The sequence below is a fragment of the Neolamprologus brichardi genome, chromosome 18 (assembly GCF_056152115.1).
Source record: "Neolamprologus brichardi isolate AB-2024 chromosome 18, ASM5615211v1, whole genome shotgun sequence".
NCBI classification, from domain to species: Eukaryota; Metazoa; Chordata; class Actinopteri; order Cichliformes; family Cichlidae; genus Neolamprologus; species Neolamprologus brichardi.
The window spans coordinates 7901825-7920182 of record NC_142121.1 but is presented as its reverse complement, the minus strand read 5'-3'; the positions used below and the strand labels follow the sequence as shown (position 1 = coordinate 7920182).

The 18358-nt window shown below is 43.8% G+C and overlaps 3 protein-coding genes across 3 annotated transcripts; all 3 read left to right on the top strand.

Moving 5' to 3' along the window:
• Positions 1-2385: 2385 nt before the first annotated feature.
• Positions 2386-5109, top strand: LOC148097595 (zinc finger BED domain-containing protein 4-like). The gene is made up of 4 exons (XM_087832460.1): positions 2386-2968; positions 3030-3248; positions 4905-5012; positions 5105-5109. Exons 1-4 carry the CDS (start codon positions 2407-2409, stop codon positions 5107-5109), a joined length of 894 nt encoding a protein of 297 aa, XP_087688586.1. The 5' UTR covers positions 2386-2406.
• A 668-nt stretch (positions 5110-5777) lies between these two features.
• LOC148097594 (tripartite motif-containing protein 16-like) lies at positions 5778-7450 on the top strand. The gene has a single exon (XM_087832459.1). It carries the CDS (start codon positions 5789-5791, stop codon positions 7448-7450), a length of 1662 nt encoding a protein of 553 aa, XP_087688585.1. The 5' UTR covers positions 5778-5788.
• Positions 7451-11983: 4533 nt separating this feature from the next.
• LOC148097593 (uncharacterized) lies at positions 11984-17696 on the top strand. The gene is made up of 5 exons (XM_087832458.1): positions 11984-12370; positions 12792-13469; positions 13800-14010; positions 14065-14356; positions 17567-17696. Exons 1-5 carry the CDS (start codon positions 11984-11986, stop codon positions 17694-17696), a joined length of 1698 nt encoding a protein of 565 aa, XP_087688584.1.
• Positions 17697-18358: the final 662 nt, after the last annotated feature.

Here is an 18358-nt window from a genome sequence, read left to right as displayed (position 1 = left end):
CATGAGTTTTATCCTCAGATTAAAATTATTATTCTGTGCTTGATGTGCCTCACCTTTGGCTCTTCCCCTCTGACTGCACTAGGACATATTGCCACCTGATAAAATAACACATGGATTCGTGCCATATAAAAAGTGAGACGTGTCAATTCAGATTCTTTGTCAAATATACACTAATGAATCAATTTACATCAGCAGCCTAACAACTGTCATGATAATAAATACTAGTTAATCTATAGCACCAAATCATCAGTCAGTCACCTGTGACCTCACCTCTTCACCTCTGTCTGAGCTACAACATGGCAGAGCTGCCTCTGTCAGCTGATAAATAACAGTGAGACATTCAACATACATGCAGCCACACATGTGCTTCAAATACAGTCATGAACCATCAGGTCATCATCCAATTTCACCTGTGATCTTGTGTCACCATTACTTTCTATCACCTGACAAATAGGACATACATGACAATAAGAATAAAATGTGGAGCTGCTTCAGTGTTTCTGTCAATTTGTGCAGATCTTGACTCGTCAATAATGTTTGTAGTGTGAGTGCATTTTTACAACAATTTGTGCAAACTGCACTACAAGGTGAAATATTTGCAAAATCCTGACTACCTCATGATATTTTGTCTCAAAAATTAACGCTATGAATATGTCAGTACCATTAGGATAAAATTATTGTGTCACCAACATTTTAACGTTAGACATATAATTTTAACAGCCTCTGTAAACTAATATCCTGGCTCGCTCGAGGCTCCGTTTCCTCTGACAGTTTCAATCAAAATGAGAAATGCTGCTCTGAGACTGAGAGAACTGATAGTGCTGCCTGCTGTGCAGTTAGTTTACAAAACACGTTATTCATGGTTACATACAATTTTAGACTGATGTGGGCCAAAGCCTAGCATAGCCTGTAACGTTATTGTGACGTTATTGTGTCGAAGCTCCGAATCGTGCGTCGGGTAATCTCGGGGGCGTTTTTCTGAAGCGCGTATCGAGGCTTGCTTTGATTACGTATGCAGTGACGTTCGAGGCCTCGCGGGCAGTCCGTACCACGTGACTGATTCGGGAACTGGTTCACCGGTTCGCGCCAAATTCGAAATAAAATGGGCAGCAAAACACAGCTGATTCCCCCATCACATTGTGTTGTGGAATTGGATTACGTACGTGTTACATAGTTACTTGAGCATTTCTTCCCTCGATGGAACCAGCAAGGAAAAGAAAATTTTCCCCTGTCTGGCAACATTTTGATGTCATCTCTCCTAATAAGGTATACACACTGTAATAAAGAAATGATAAGTACCATAATATAAATAAACCACAGCACAGATCCTATAATCAGATTTCTGTCTTTTTGTTTATTAAAAGGTGAAGTGTTTGCTGTGCTCTAAAGAACTTGGATACAGCAACAACACCTCATCTATGCTGAGGCATTACAGAGCCCTGCATGAGAACAAGGAGACTAACCAAGGTGGACCAAGCTCAGGTGAGTTTTTGTAGGTTTTAAGGATACAGTCATTTGATACATTTATATTCCCCATGTAATTCATTAATATTTGGGTTCTATTTACTGAAATATGTAATTTCTTAATGTTTTTTTGTTGTATCAGGGGAGAGGAATGATGTGGATGAGGCCTTGGTCAACATGGTGATAGAGGATTCCCAGCCCTTCACTATTGTGGAGGACAGTGGGTTTAGGAAGCTTGTTAAAGTTTTGAACCCTAACTATGTTCTCCCCACAAGGCAGGTGTGTATCTTAAAATATGAAGCATGTTTCCATTTTGCCTTTATTTACATATTAAGTACTGTACCTTCTTTTGTTTAGGCTTTGAAAGCTATGGTGGACCAAAGATACAAAGAGTCCAAACAAAAAGAAAAACTGACTGTGGCCAAGGTTTCTGCAGTTAGTTTGACATCTGATATGTGGACCTCCATTAACACAGAGGCTTACCTAGCCGTCACCTGCCATTTCATTGACTCTAACACTGCATTGCATTCTGTAGTGTTAGGTGTTCAGCACTTCCCTCAAGCACATACTGCTGTCAATTTGTCACAAGTAATAGCAGCGCTCATGTCAGAGTGGGGCATTACAGACAAAGTTACATGTTATGTGACTGATGGAGCAGCAAACATGGGTGCTTGTGCTAAGGAGCTTCGTTTGCGTCACAGTAATTGTGTGGCACATACATTAAACCTAATGGTCAAAAAAGCTCTTGATCAACACACGACGCTGTCTGACATCCGGACTACCTGTAGGAGGATAGTGGGATATTTCAAGAGCAGTACAACTGCTAAGGTTTGTTCCATTATTTCATTACTGCTTTGAGGTGCTGCTGCAGTAACACAGCTTGAATTAATCAGTTTGTGTTGGCTGTTTTTCTAGGAGAGGCTGACAGAGGTGCAGGAGCAAATGGGCCGGCCTGCACTGAAGTTAATTCAAGAGGTGGATACACGTTGGAACAGCACATTCCAAATGCTTCAACGTGTTCATGAACTCAGGGAACCTATTGGAGCATCGTTAGCTGGCCTGCACACTGATATTTGCCCACTATCCTCTGAACAGTATGACCTTATGGCAGAATGTCTTAAAATACTCTCCCCATTTAATGATGCCACCACTGAGCTGTCAGAGGAAAAGCGAGTGTCTGGATCCAAAGTAATTCCACTTCTAACAATGTTGCACCATGCACTAAATGAAGAGGAAATGGGAGTTGTCCTAACTCCAGAGAGCTCCACCATGGTTGAGTGTCTAAGGAGACAATTAAAGGAGAAGCTCTACACATTGCAGTCAATGAGCATCATGTCACTGGCAACATTGCTGGATCCAAGGTTCAAAAAAATAGGCTTCTTTAGCCCAAATAAAGCAATGGATGCTGAGAAGAGACTTATTTTTGAATGTGCTGCTATTTTGCGGCACGTGGCCTTCTCATCAGCAGCCTCATCATCAAAAGCTTCTCAGCCTGTGACTCAAGGTATATGAGCACATTTCGATTATTATATTGTATTTAGTTACTTACATTCTGTTTGTTTTAGGTAGCAAACTGTGGCATCGTTTGGACACCACTGTTCTGGAGACAAAGACCCCAAATGCTACTGCTGATGCAACAGCTGAAGTACAGAAATACCTCCATGAACCAAATATGGGCAGACTGGAGAATCCGCTGGAGTACTGGGCTGGACACAAATTTCTTTATCCAAACTTGTATAAACTTGCTGTGGTTTTTCTTGCAACCCCTGCTTCATCTGTGCCCTGTGAGAGGATATTTTCAAAAGCAGGAGAAATCCTCTCAAAAAAGAGGAACCGTCTTAAGCCCAGCACTGTGGAAAAGCTGCTATTTTTGAATAAAAACAAATGAAAACTTTTCCCTAGTGTCATGAGCACTGTTATAAAGTCACAACCACATTCACATCACAACTCCCTCCCTTTTTGTTTCCATGTACATTCCTGTGTTAAGCTGCCAATTTATTATACACAAACATTAATTAAATTAAATTAATATAATATAAAATTAGTATAATATTAAATATAACTAATATTTAGAGTTTAGTTATTGGTGTCATGAACAAAAGTAATTTCTTTATTCATTCAACTTGAAGCGCCACACACTAGTTTGTGTCACATGATTACACAGTTACACAATCATCCCAAAAACTCTGTACTGATAGTTTCCACTTTCTCTTTTGTATCAGACATACTGAGACAATATTCGGGATAAATAACCATAAAAACAATTTATTTATTCAGTTTAGAGGTTTACACATCACATCATTATAATCATTGAGCCCGTTTCACTTGAATCGTCCACTTGATGGCGCAGTAGAGCAAATGAATCATCACAATGCTTCGAACCATGAGTCGACCAGTTGGATGGAAAGCTTCATTTCATCACGAGGCTTCATCTCACCATCACTACATTTTATGAGTGAGCTTGACTTTAAGTGACTTACAGGTTTCTTTGAAAAATACTTTCTTATATCCAGGTTCTTCCTAGTTGCTGCCGTCCTCCTCTCCTCCTCGCAGCGCAGGCTTGCCGCTGCTAAAACTAAACAGAGCTCCAATCACATTGGCCATATTTGTCACGTGACGTAGGACTCCAGTAGAGAACGTAATTTAACTCTTTCTGCACCGCTGGGTGAATGAGACGCTGACAGATCGTTTTTTTCTTTCTATCGGGTTTGTTTTTCTTTCTAATTATTGGTGGGGACAATTCAATAATCGCTGGATATTGGTGGGTCCCTTCCGTCCATGCCAAATCTACGCCCTTGGACTGAACAGTCGTTTAGCTTCTAGTTTAATCGGCTTTACTGTGTAATCTTTGCTGCCAACAGTGTAGTGAAACATTTAAGCTGTACATGAAAGTTAATGGGTGTTACGCCCCTAGTCTAGGCGTGTAGAGACGCACATAAGGTTGGAGGAGAGAGAGACAAATACCCGCCCTGGTTCCCAAGCCAAACATCCGAAACCAGTTGTGAGTAAAAAAAAAGGTGATTTTATTGAAGGTAATGAAGCACAGCTCCAGGGTGAACCCAGGCCAAAATAATAAACAAAACCAACTAAGTCCCACCAGAGAAAACTAACTAAACCCTACGAAAGAAAACAGAACAAACAAATGACAATACTAGCCCTCGCTCCCTAACCCGGAAAACAGGAGAAAACTGTTCCCAAAGAAAAAGGCGGCTCACCCCTTCCGCTTCAGCCTAAGGGTACCAAAGCACTAAGTTAACACAGCAGGAGCGGCTCTCACAGATCACGCTCACACAAATAAACAGCAAAAGTATAGGTTGGTAACCAGGGTCAGGACCGCGTCGGCCGTCAAGCTACTCGCTCGCTCCACCCTTTCTCTCTCTCCGGCGGGAGCTGTCAGAGCGGCTTTTTGAACACTGTCACGTGTTCCACGGTCCAATCAGCTGCTCACTACTCTTCGTTAGGGGAGGGACCTGCAAAGAGTCTGAAGCACAGTAAAGAGACACAGAACAGCCCACACAGTGTTCCTATGGCCACAGCCATAACAATGGGTAATTATGATGATCTTTACCACAAAGATTTTAAATGAAAGAATAAACAAAGGGCATGAAAACTGATTCTTATGTCTACTGTGTATCTTCAGTGTGAATGTTGAGTTATATTTGAGTGTCTGCATTTAAAGCACATATTAATGTATTGTTTCGAAATCCATGTTGGTACACAGGAAAAATTACTAAAGAATGTAGAATTACTATTTAAAAAAAATACTCAAGAAATCAAGTTTTCTGCCTGTCTTGTACAGTAATTTCATTTGAACATAGGTTTGATTTAGTGGAGTCAGTTGTTCCCATACATCATTCTGTAAGTGTGAGAATGAACTAAGATTAGAAAATGTCAAAATATAAAGTGTGATTTATTTTTATTCATCACAGCATCCTAAACTTTGCTGAACTTTTCGAAAATATAAAATGAACTCGCTGAGTGTTGACTGTCACATTTCAAAGCACCAAGTAAAGATAAACTATTAAACTTTAACTGGGTCAGACTTGTTACTGCATGTTGTAACCAAACATACCACACCCTGCATCATGTGATTGGCTCTTGGTTGCTCTGTAAGAATATTTTTTAGTGCCTCCCTTCACAGATGTGTCTGTATCAGGATGGGTCTAAACAACATGGTGTAAATGCAGTTGCTGGTGAGCCTCATTTCCTGTAGGAGGTGAAAAAGAGCAGAGATCTGTTTCCCTTCAGAGCACAGAGGTTGTTTCTGTTCAGAGGAAGTGAAACTGTCTGACAGTCACTGAGAGACGGTGAAACGGCACAGCACATGAATCAAATGGATCAAACAAAATTCTGCTGTTCAGTCTGTTTGGATCTACTGAAGGATCCGGTGGCTATTCCCTGTGGACACAGCTACTGCATGAACTGTATTAAAAGCTTCTGGGATGAAAAGGAAAACAAGAAAATCTACAGCTGCCCTCAGTGCAGACAGACTTTCACAGCGAGGCCTGTCCTGGTGAAAAACACCATGTTAGCAGATTTAGTGGAGGAGCTGAAGAAGACTGGACTCCAAGCTGCTCCTGCTGATCACTGCTATGCTGGACCTGAAGATGTGGCCTGTGATGTCTGCACTGGGAGAAAAATGAAAGCCTTCAAGTCCTGTTTATTCTGTCTGGCATCTTACTGTGACAAACACCTTCAGACTCATTATGATGTGGCTCCATTAAAGAAACACAAGCTGGTGGAGCCCTCCAAGAAGCTCCAGGAGAAGATCTGCTCTCGTCATGATGAGGTGATGAAGATGTTCTGCCGTACTGATCAGCAGAGTATCTGTTATCTCTGCTCTGTGGATGAACATAAAGGCCACGACACAGTCTCAGCTGCAGCAGAAAGGACTGAGAGGCAGAGAGAGCTGGAGGTGAGTCGACAAAACATCCAGCAGAGAATCCAGGACAGAGAGAAAGATGTGAAGCTGCTTCAACAGGAGGTGGAGGCCATCAATCAGTCTGCTGATCAAACAGTGGAGCACAGTGAGAAGATCTTCACTGAGCTGATCCATCTCATCCAGAAAAGAAGCTCTGATGTGAAGCAGCAGATCAGATCCCAGCAGGAAACTGAAGTGAGTCGAGTCAAAGAGCTTCAGGAGAAGCTGGAGCAGGAGATCACTGAGCTGAAGAGGAAAGATGCTGAGCTGAAGCAGCTCTCACACACAGAGGATCACATCCAGTTTCTACACAACTACCCCTCACTGTCAGCACTCAGTGAGTCTACAGACTCATCCAGCATCAATATCCGTCCTCTGAGCTACTTTGAGGATGTGACAGCAGCTGTGTCAGAGGTCAGAGATAAACTACAGGACATTCTGAGAGAGGAATGGACAAACATCTCACTGACAGTCACTCAAGTGGATGTTTTACTGTCAGATCCACCAGAGCCAAAGACCAGAGCTGGATTCTTAAAATATTCATGTGAAATCACACTGGATCCAAACACAGCAAACACATATCTGTTATTATCAGAGGGGAACAGAAAAGTAACAGCAGTGAATCAACAACAGTCTTATTCTGATCATCCAGACAGATTCACTAACAGGTTGCAGGTCCTGAGTAGAGAGAGTCTGACTGGACGTTGTTACTGGGAGGTGGAGTGGAGAGGGAGAGTTTATGTAGCAGTCACATACAAGAATATCAGAAGAAAAGGATGGGGTAATGAATGTGGATTTGGACATAATGACAAATCTTGGTCATTAGATTGTAACAACAACATTTATACATTTTGGTACAACAACATCCAAACTCGTGTCTCAGGTCCTCGTTCCTCCAGAGTAGGAGTGTACCTGGATCACAGAGCAGGTATTTTGTCCTTCTACAGCGTCTCTGAAACCATGACTCTCCTCCACAGAGTCCAGACCACATTCACTCAGCCGCTCTATGCTGGACTTTGGCTTTCCAATTATGGAGACTCTGCTGAGTTGATTAAAGTGAAATAGACTGAAGTCTTTCATATTGTGGGTTTAAATCTGTATTTTAGTTTCATTTTATTTTCTCTCCATCATTTCTGCACAGAGATCAGCTGTCAGTCAAACATTATGGGTGGTACCTCCACATCTTCTAGTTGTTCTCTTGATGTTTCTGAGTTTTTAAAGGAGATCTTTCCTGTGACTGTTTATGGAGGCTATCACTGCTCATCATCATTTTGATTTACTAAAATATTTCTCCACATGAAAATGTAAACTTCTCTATCCTCTAAATGTTTCTGGAATATTTGTATTGAAAAATGTCGACATTTCTCTTTATGAGTATGGCAGACCATGTGTGTGTGTTTGTGTTTGTTTTTGTCAAAATCATCAAACAAATGAGGAAAAACTGTGATTTTAATGAATGAATTCATATATTGTGTTGATGTTTTATTGTGTGAATAAACTGGAAGGTTTGACTATAAATCAAACTTTGAACAAAGTCTTTTCTTCTGTCTTCATTCCAGGATCTCACTCAAATCTGATGCAGAAAATATGAAACTAATCTGAGAGAATAACTGAAGCAGTTTTCCTCCTGAAGCATCACAAAGTTCAGAGTTCATGTTTAGAGCAGAAGATTCAGCAGTCGCTCTGTGACCTTTCAACTTTCTTCACTAAAACAGCTTCATTACAGAGAAACAAGTCACATTTTCTTCATGTTCTTAAGACCTTTCAGATGTTTGTAATGGTCCTTGAATGCAGCATCAGTGTCGCAGGTTTAAAAGGTCACTTTCTGTTGTGTTCAAAGATTTCCTCCGATTTTATTTATTTCTAGCAAAGCGAGACTTTACTGATTAAAGACATATAATCAGACATATTACTGTTACTTTCTGAAAAAGACTCACATAAAGCAGATTTATCACAAGCAAACATCAAGACACATCCTTCATGGCTTAAAGTTGCAGTGGGACTCTTTCGCCATCTGGTGGTTGTAACAGTTATGACAACTGTTCCTGCATATATGTCCCTCCTCAGTGTGAAGAAGACTGGACTCCAAGCTGCTCCTGCTGATCACTGCGTGTTCCTCCTGTGTCTAAAATCTATTTCCATTATGAATCAGGAAACTGTTTGCACCAATCATAAAGGCAATAAAATACGTCACACACTAAGAAATAACAAAAAGGAATTGTGGATTTCAAGGAGATTTTTCCCTCGTTTTTTGAAATCATAAGAATACAAACTAATGCAAGACTGTCATGTTTTCATAAGTTTGTAGAGACACTGTTCTGTTGTATTCTAGGACATCAGTCACTTTTTAAATGCATGCTACTCCTCCTCATCATCATCATCATCATCAGCACCCATGACCTCCTTTTAGTCTTTGTTTTGTTATTTTTCAGAGTTCAGGAGACGTTCTTATGGGATTTCCACAGTGTACAAGTACTGTTTAGACCCTTTACCTAAAAGAAAAGAGTAAAGTACAAAGTAGATTTACTCACTGCAGGAAAATAATGCCTCAATCTGATATATTGTCTTATATGACAAACTGAAAGTGATGCATCAAAGTGTAAGCAGCATTTTCCTGTTACAGCTGGTCTAGATGGAACTGATCTGATCTCCTTTATGTACAGGTAGATATCCAGTGGGTTTGCTAAGGGTCACAGATGAGGGGCTGTGTGAGATGTTTAATGGGAAAGGAAATAAAACTATTGTTCCAGACCTGCAGCTAAGATACTCGAGTATCTTCAAATATGAAGCTGAGTATTACTTCCATACTTTCCTCCACTGCTGATGACCTTGTTACCTGCTGCTCCCTGTTAATGATCAGCCTCAGTTCTGATAGTAAACTGTTGGCTCTCGTTCTGTCAGCTTGTTGCTCAGTGACGTCTTGTTGTCATTTTCCTTCTTCTTCAAATGTGTCTTCCTTTAACTCTTTGCTTTTGTTTCTGCTTCAAACACCAAATGATACACGTGCTGCACCTCTGATGGTTTGTCAGAGAGCAGAACAATTTACATTACAGAGAATATTTTACAGTTGAACATAAACTTTCACTTTTTTCCTCTAAAGTGTGCTCACTGGTTTTTCCAGCTGCTGTGAGATGTTTATGCCTGACTGTAAAGATGGAAATAAACACAGATGGAAATGTAGCCCTGTCTGAAATTATTCGGGCTTGCAGTGTAAAGAAAAAAAGTCTATTGTTATAAAAACATAAATAGTTGATAAAAGGTTTAAAAATCATATGCTTTGGTACAAATGTATTTCATTTACAGTTAAGAGTCCAATAAAAAAGGGTTTCATGATTTAGAGTTCATTTGTGCAGAATAAATATGTTGGGGTGTAACATAGGTTTATTTACCCATTTAATGTCAGTTACCTCAATGTTGTTTTGTCATTGGTTGTTTGTGCTGACGAGCCAGTCACTGTCATTCTTCTCTGTTATGGGGGCGGGACGAGTTGTAAGGTTTGTGTGAATCTGTGGGAGCGGACACAGAAGCTAAGTCCGAAGAGAGAGATGTCGTAAGGCAAACGTGGTGTGGATTTTACATCTAAGAGTATCATTGAGGTCGCCTACCCGTGTTCCTGATATATCTTATTTGTGATCTGCAAGAGGTAAATGAGTCTGTGTGCCTTTGTAACGCTTCCAGCTCTTCAAAAATCACTGACGCTCAGAAAGGTTGGCTTTTCACAATTTATTCCTGCAGAAGACATAAAACACACTCAACAGGTGTCTTCTGATGGTAACAGCAATTGTGGCTCCCTCACAGTGCAAGCGCGCGCTGTCTCGACAGACTTACAATTAACTTTTTAATGAAGAAAAGATGGAAAATAATAATTTCTCCCATTTTTCAGTCTGTCACACTGAACTTGTGTACAAAAAAAAGAAATCTTATGACTAATAAAATACATTTCACAATCGTATAAAACAATATAACAGGATAACAGAAGTATCACCGGCTAAACATTTTCCTCTAGTGGTCAAATTAACAGTAGCGCATTACATTTCCACTTGCTTGTGCTTTACAGACAAAATGATTGTTAACAAACTCACGTACCTGCAGAAGACATAAAACACACTCAACAGGTGTCTTCTGATGGTACCAGCAATTGTGGCTCCTACAATGTAAAACAACATCACAAAAAGCACAGAAAAACAGTAAATCAAACACATTTCCTTCTATGCACAGCAACCACTAGGGGGCGGACAAAAGCTTACTGCCAAAGAGCATAAATACGGCAGAAACACTGTTTAACAGCAACCAGCCTTTGTTTCGGTTACACAGAAACTTTCTAACATCAATATGAACCTATATACATCGACATGTACAAATTATGTAACAACATTCACACCAGAAACCATAAAAATGCCTTACCCTCACAGTGCAAGCGCGCGCTGTGAAGAGCGGAAGCCTTAGCAGCTTCTAAACGTTAGAGTGAGATCCGGTTTCTGGGTTTTCAAAATAAAATATAATAAAAAAAAAATGATAAAATTCACACTTAAAATAATAATTAAGAACAGGTAAGTGCACATTTTTCAGATGTATTTTTAACTCCGTTACACCTTGACATTTGTACTGTAACTATTCGTTATAGTGGTAAAATGGCGCGATGTGTGATGCTAACTAGCGGCTTGCTAATTAGCGCAGCTTACCGCGTTATGTGCTGTGATGCCATGCTGTATGTTTAGCTCTGTGATTTTTAGTCTAAGCATGCTAATGCTAAATCGTTATGTGATAGCATTTGTTATTGTAGCTCAAGTGTTTTAATATGTTTAGAAGCCGAGGGACGCTCTGAAAGGAGAGGGGGAGAGGTTTCTGCCCGGATGGACCCTGCTGTTTGCTCACCCCTGACTGTCTTCACTACTGGTGAACTAACTGCTAACTGCCCGTTTCTGATTGTGTCACGGTTCTGGGTCAGTTTCGACCCAGTGTTTTGAAGTTTTGGATTGTTAGTTTATTTTTAGACAATTGTCATGGTTTTGGGCACTATGAGGTTTATTATTATTATTAGAATTCTGTTTCTGTTTATTCATGTTAAGGATTTGTTCTCGGTTGTATCTCACGTTTAGTTTAGTTCAGGTTCCATGTGTCATTCTCCGTCTGTCTCTCAGTGTCAGGTCTGCGTCTTCCTGTAGTGTTCTCATTTCCTGTTTTATTGTGAAGGTTTGAGTCTCATGTGAGTGTGTTCAGTTTTCCCTCTGTCTCGTCTTGTTGATTATTCCCAGCTGTGTCCACCACCTGTGTGTAATTCCCGTGTTTCTCTGTGTGTATTTAAGTCGTGTCCTCTGTCATTGTAGTTGCTGGTCCGTCTGCGTTCCCACCCTGCTTCATCTGTGTGTTTCCCTGCTGTCAATCCGTTTCTGCTCGATCTCGTTCATGTTCAGGTTCGTGTTCTGTATTCAGTTTGTTCCCAGTATAGTTTAGTCTTTGTTCGGTTCGCCTTTTGTCCATTTTTTAGTTTGTGTTTAATAAACCACCATCACACCTTTACAAGTGCCTGCATTTGGATCCTCCTTTATTTTCCACACGGCTCATCTCACTCGCCGTGACAGTACGGACCAGCCAGATATGGATCCAGCGGCATTCACCCCACCCACGGAGCTTCGACAGCTCATAACGGACTCAGTGTCACGATTAATCAACCTGTGGCTTGAGCATGAGGGAGAAGCGTTTCTCTACGTTCTGGAAGTCAGGCTACAACAGCTGATTACAGATTATCCCTGGCTATTGGACTCCCTGCACCCGCTCGCGCAAAACTTCATTCTCCACGAACTACACCTCCACCCTCCCGCCGCTACTGCTCGCCCGCTCGCTTCAACGGAGGTCGTGCCATCCGTACCGCCGGATGAGGAGTTACCCGGCCCATCGGAGCCGTCTCCACGGAGGAAGCGACGTTCGCGCCGCCGGCGCGGCACCCCACAGCCGGAGTTCAGAATGTCAGAGCAGCCGGCTGTGGTGAGTGAAAGGGACATTTTTGTTGACTCTGTTGCTTCTGTGACTGTTTATTCTGGGGCTATTTTTTTGTGCGTCGACTGAGGATAACATTGATTTCTCATCCATGGCCATAGCATCTGAGACTGCCTGTTCTGAACCCTCGTTCCATGTTTATGACCGTGTCCGCTCCATTGTCCCATCCTCACTTCCATCCCAGTCAAATGCCAGGCCTGTAACACTGCCCTCAGTTCAGACAGCAGGCCCGCTGCCCTCAGTTCAGACAGCAGGCCCGCTGCCCTCAGTTCAGTCAGCAGGCCCGCTGCCCTCAGTTCAGTCAGCAGGCGCGCTGCCCTCAGTTCAGTCAGCAGGCGCGCTGCCCTCAGTTCAGTCAGCAGGCGCGCTGCCCTCAGTTCAGTCAGCAGGCGCGCTGCCCTCAGTTCAGTCAGCAGGCGCGCTGCCCTCAGTTCAGTCAGCAGGCGCGCTGCCCTCAGTTCAGTCTCTGCTACTTGTAGCTCAGTCGCCACTAGCTCAGCAGCCTACCCACTCATTCACTCAGTCATCATCCTCACAGCCTCATTTTAAGCAGGGAACACACTTCACCACAATATCTGCTGGTTCTCTTGAGCTGGCCATGTCAGAGACAGTTGCTCCCTCTAGGGCCTCCCCAGAGGCTGGGTGTCAGTCGCCAGCCAACTCTGGACCCCTAGAGGTCAAGACGCCAGCGCCAGCAGACTCACCGGAGAACTCACCAGATCTATCACAGCTCTCAGTACCCCCTGAGAGTTCAAGCGAGTTCATCCGTCCGCCTCCGTCCTCTGCTGAGTGTTTTGGGGAACACTTTCAGCCCTCTGAGGACGGCATCCCACTGTTGCTGCCTGAGTCTAGCCACTGTGCTGCTCAGTCCCAGCCAGTGGCCACACTGGCAGAGGTCTCCGTACCTGCTGCTTCAGCGTCTGTTTCCACTGGAGGGCCAGAGGAGCCCGTCCGGTCTCACGCCATGTTAGCTGGGGGTTCAGGTGAACCCAGCCAGCGTCCTGCCTCATCGGCTGGAGGGCCTGAGGAGCCCATCTTGCCTCAAGTGTCGTCAGCTGGGGGTTCGGGAGAACCCAGCCAGCCTCAAGTGTCGTCAGCTGGGTGTTCGGGAGAACCCAGCCAGCCTCAAGTGTCGTCAGCTGGGGGTTCGGGAGAACCCAGCCAGCCTCAAGTGTCGTCAGCTGGGTGTTCGGGAGAACCCAGCCAGCCTCAAGTGTCGTCAGCTGGGGGTTTGGGAGAACCCAGCCAGCCTCAAGTGTCGTCAGCTGGAGGGCCCGAGTCGCCCGTCCAGCCTCAGGTGTCGTCTGCTGGAGGGCCCGAGTCGCCCGTCCAGCCTCAGGTGTCGTCTGCTGGAGGGCCCGAGTCGCCCGTCCAGCCTCAGGTGTCGTCTGCTGGAGGGCCCGAGTCGCCCATCCAGCCTCGAGTGTCGTCTGCTGGTGGGTCTGAGGAGCCCACCCAGCACCACGCCTCATCTGCTGGGGGTCCTGGAGGACCCAGCAAGCATATCCTCACGTCTGCTGACGTTCCGGGGAAGTTTGTTCAGCCACCACCTGCTGAATCATCCCCTGTGTCTCCTACACCGTTGCCTGCATCCACATCACCTCCTGCAGCCGTCCCGCTGCCGTCAGGTTCCGCAGCCGTCCCGCTGCCGTCAGGTTCCGCAGCCGTCCCGCTGCCGTCAGGTTCCGCAGCCGTCCCGCTGCCGTCAGGTTCCGCAGCCGTCCCGCTGCCGTCTTCATCCGCGCCTGGTCCAGCCTCTGTGCCTTCATCCGCGCCTGGTCCAGCCTCTGTGCCTTCATCCGCGCCTGGTCCAGCCTCTGTGCCTTCATCCGCGCCTGGTCCAGCCTCTGTGCCTTCATCCGCGCCTGGTCCAGCCTCTGTGCCTTCATCCGCGCCTGGTCCAGCCGCAGCTTCGCCTTCGTCTGGTCCAGCCGTAGCTTCGCCTTCGTCTGGTCCTGCGGTTGCAACGCCGCCGTCAGAGCCCGCTCGGCCTGTTCTGCCTCGCCTCTGGCGGCCATTTTCCAGGCCTCTGAGTTGGCATCATGGCCATTGTGGACGGCCTCCGGAAAGGGTTCGTTGCCGCCGCTGGCCTCGCGGCCGTCCTCCGGACCTGCTCTGTGGCCGCCGTTGCCGTGTGCACGGTCGGCCTCCGGACCTGCTCTGTGGCCGCCGTTGCCGTGTGCACGGTCGGCCCCCGGAACTGTTTGCCCGTCGCTGCCGTGTGCACGGTCGGCCCCCGGAACTGTTTGCTCGTCGCCGCCGTTGCCGTGTGCACGGTCGGCCCCCGGAACTGTTTGCTCGTCGCCGCCGTTGCCGTGTGCACGGTCGGCCCCCGGAACTGTTTGCTCGTCGCCACCGTTGCCGTGTGCACGGTCGGCCCCCTAAACTGTTTTGGCTCTTGTGTTGTCGACCCCCGACTTTCCTGTGGACTCATGAATAGTCTTTTTTTGTGTTGGCCTGGTTTTTTTTTTTTGGTTTGCTCTGGACTGTTGTGCTCCTTGTTTTTTTTGTTTCGGACCCTCCTTCCTGGACCCCCTCCTCCCGCCCTGGTCTGGTGCTCTGTTTTATTGTCCTGTTTTCTGTTTGGGGCTGTCGGGAGCCAGCCCTTGGAGGGGGGGTACTGTCACGGTTCTGGGTCAGTTTCGACCCAGTGTTTTGAAGTTTTGGATTGTTAGTTTATTTTTGGACAATTGTCATGGTTTTGGGCACTATGAGGTTTATTATTATTATTAGAATTCTGTTTCTGTTTATTCATGTTAAGGATTTGTTCTCGGTTGTATCTCACGTTTAGTTTAGTTCAGGTTCCATGTGTCATTCTCCGTCTGTCTCTCAGTGTCAGGTCTGCGTCTTCCTGTAGTGTTCTCATTTCCTGTTTTATTGTGAAGGTTTGAGTCTCATGTGAGTGTGTTCAGTTTTCCCTCTGTCTCGTCTTGTTGATTATTCCCAGCTGTGTCCACCACCTGTGTGTAATTCCCGTGTTTCTCTGTGTGTATTTAAGTCGTGTCCTCTGTCATTGTAGTTGCTGGTCCGTCTGCGTTCCCACCCTGCTTCATCTGTGTGTTTCCCTGCTGTCAATCCGTTTCTGCTCGCTCTCGTTCATGTTCAGGTTCGTGTTCTGTATTCAGTTTGTTCCCAGTATAGTTTAGTCTTTGTTCGGTTCGCCTTTTGTCCATTTTTTAGTTTGTGTTTAATAAACCACCATCACACCTTTACAAGTGCCTGCATTTGGATCCTCCTTTATTTTCCACACGGCTCATCTCACTCGCCGTGACAGATTGCCCCACTAACAAACTCATTGGACTCGTGAGTACTAACTGGAACTAAAGTACACGTATTTTGTTTATGGCTCAGTTTGAGTGAAGCGGCCATCAGTTTTAGGCCTCACCGCACCGAACTTCGAATCAGGCCTCCAACAAGCACTGTGCTACAGGTGTAGTGTGGACAGGTTAAAGTGTGTGTGTGTGTGTGTGTGTGTGTGTGCCCACTGTTACAAATTTGGTTTAAATTGAGTAAGTGTGTAGTTGTAAGCAAAGTTATTATCAAAGGTTGAAATTCATGAAAGAAGTTTGTATTTGTTTAAGATACAATGAAATCATATTTTGACATATTGGAAGATGACATGGAGCTGAAAAAATACTACAGGTATAAATGGAAACTACAGTTTATTTCTGTTATTTCCTGTGATAGTGTTTGTACACTCGCTCATGATAACTGTTCATTCAGCTGCTGTTTTTGTCTGCTGGACATCTTTAGCTTTCAGTAAGGATGCATTCATAGATCAGCACATCTTTTTGAACCACATTTCTTATGAGACTCAGAGTTTACATTTTGGAAATGTGGTGAGACCTGGGGTAGAAAGAGACTGAAGCCAGCTTCAACCTCGGCAGTTTTGTGTGTGTGTGAAGCAGAAAGATAAGAACTGTGTGGCCAACTCATCACACACATAATCCTGAATCAGAAAAACAGCATCAAGTGTTGTAATTGTTAAACACAGAAGTGTGATTTATATGTGGTTTTACTGATGGTTAACACAGTCGCACAAACACCTGAAACTGATCAAAATATAAAACAACATATTAAACATAAATATGTGCCAGTTACCAGAACTTATATGTGGTTTCACTGAGGTTTAATTATGCTCAGTTTATCAATACTCACTCATACAAAAGTTTGTTATGTTTTATTGATTATTTGGCTTTAGGTTTTCCAGTTTTCCAGCTGCTGCTGTTTAATGTTTGCCTGGGAAAAGAAATTTCAGTTAGTGTGGGAAGTTTGGTTAAGCTGGTGGAAAACAATACTGTTACACTGACCTTTTGGATAAGATTGTCTTACCTGTGGTTTCTCTGATGTGCACGACAAAACAGTCTCCAGGCAGCTTGAGGCCCATTTAAAGGTTCCTGGTGGTACCAAGTGATTGAAGAGAGGATTGAAAAGCCATATTAGTTTATTGTAGATTGTAGTCAGTTGGCCAAGCTTGTAATGAAAAACGGTTCATTACTCGAAGCTTTCATCACAGTCCTCTTTGGTGACACCTGGTGGACAAATATATGAAGAGCAGCTTGAGTCTGCAGCTTATAATGAACTGCTTCATTATGATTGCCCACTCTGCAGAGCTGACAGCTTGTGTTTGATGTCATGTGACAGTTCTGTGTGATATCGGGCTGATATGTTGCTTTGAACGTGAATTTTTGGGGGGTGAAAAAATGATGTTATCATCAATCAATCATGTGGTCAGAAGAATCTGTGCTTACCTTGCAGGAATGTTTTAAATTTACCGATTGGGAAGTTTTTATTCAGCCTTGATGCTTTGGTGGATGTTAGCTCATATGCAGTTTTTTGTAAAGACATGATTATACCCCTTAAGCGTGCTAAAGTGTACCCTAACAATAAGCCATGGGTCACCAAATGCATCAAATCCTGTTTAAGGAAAAAGAGACAGGCTTTTAAAGAGGGGGCTGTTACTGACTTTCAGGCAGTCACCAAAGACTTGAAAATCGAGCTCTTGAAAGCAAAACAGATCTACAAAAACCTTCTTGAAAGCAAATTTGCTGCAAAACATTTTGGGTCTGCCTGGACTTGTATGAAAACCATATCAGGGTTTGAAAATCCCCAGAGCAGCAGTCAGATCATTGTAGACGGTTTTAAGTCAGACAGAGATTTGAATATGCTTTATGCTCGTTTTAGTTCTTCTGAACTGAAACAGAAACTGAAAGATACTCAACACTTCATCACTGAACTCAGCGATGTCCAAAAGGCCTTTCATACAGTTAATGTGAACAAGAGCCAGGGCCCTGATAACATTAGTGCTGCCTAATTCAATCTTGTGCTAAAGAGCTCAGTCCTAAATTTCAGGTTATTTTTAATAAATCCTTTCAAATACAAAATGTGCCCTCGCTTTGGAAGGAAGCTGTCGTCGTTCATGTCCCTAAATCTAGTCGTCCAAACGTCCTGAATGACTTCAGGCCTGTTGCCTCACCTGAGTTGTCATGAAAGTCTTTGAAAAAATCATCAGAAATGTGATTATGGAAGAGATTGAATATCAGCTGGATCCAATGCAATTTGCATCCAGGCCCAACAGAGGAGTGCAGGACGCGCTTTTGACTCGACTAAATCTGATTCTTAAACATGTAGAGAGTAAAGGGACTTTTGCAAGACTTCTTTTCATTGATTTTTCTTCTGCTTTTAATACAATACAGCCCCATATTTTAATTAAAAGACTTTTAGAAGAGTTTGAAATCAGGAAAAACCTGGTTTGCTGGATTTTAGATCTTTTAACTGACAGGTCACAAAGAGTGAGAATAAATGGGGTTCTGTCTGACCCAGTGTTCTCCTCCACAGCTTCTCCTCCAGGGTGTCTCTTATCGCCCTTATTATTCATTCTCTTTACAAACATGTGTCAGAGCAGATATGAAAACAGGGCCATCATTAAATTTACAGATGACTTTGTTATTGTCAGCTTACTGAAAGAGGGTGAAA

Excerpts from the sequence above, each read along its gene's own strand:
- LOC148097595 (XM_087832460.1), top strand. The coding sequence starts at position 2,407 with ATGGGCCGGCCTGCACTGAAGTTAATTCAAGAGGTGGATACACGTTGG. Across the intron at positions 2,969-3,029 it reads TTCTCAGCCTGTGACTCAAG|GTAGCAAACTGTGGCATCGT; the intron begins GTATATGAGCAC and ends TGTTTGTTTTAG. Across the intron at positions 3,249-4,904 it reads CCCTGCTTCATCTGTGCCCT|CTGCTCACTACTCTTCGTTA; the intron begins GTGAGAGGATAT and ends CGGTCCAATCAG.
- LOC148097594 (XM_087832459.1), top strand. The coding sequence starts at position 5,789 with ATGAATCAAATGGATCAAACAAAATTCTGCTGTTCAGTCTGTTTGGAT.
- LOC148097593 (XM_087832458.1), top strand. The coding sequence starts at position 11,984 with ATGGATCCAGCGGCATTCACCCCACCCACGGAGCTTCGACAGCTCATA. Across the intron at positions 12,371-12,791 it reads TGTCAGAGCAGCCGGCTGTG|TCAGCAGGCGCGCTGCCCTC; the intron begins GTGAGTGAAAGG and ends CCCTCAGTTCAG. Across the intron at positions 14,357-17,566 it reads CCTGCGGTTGCAACGCCGCC|TTCTTCTGAACTGAAACAGA; the intron begins GTCAGAGCCCGC and ends TGCTCGTTTTAG.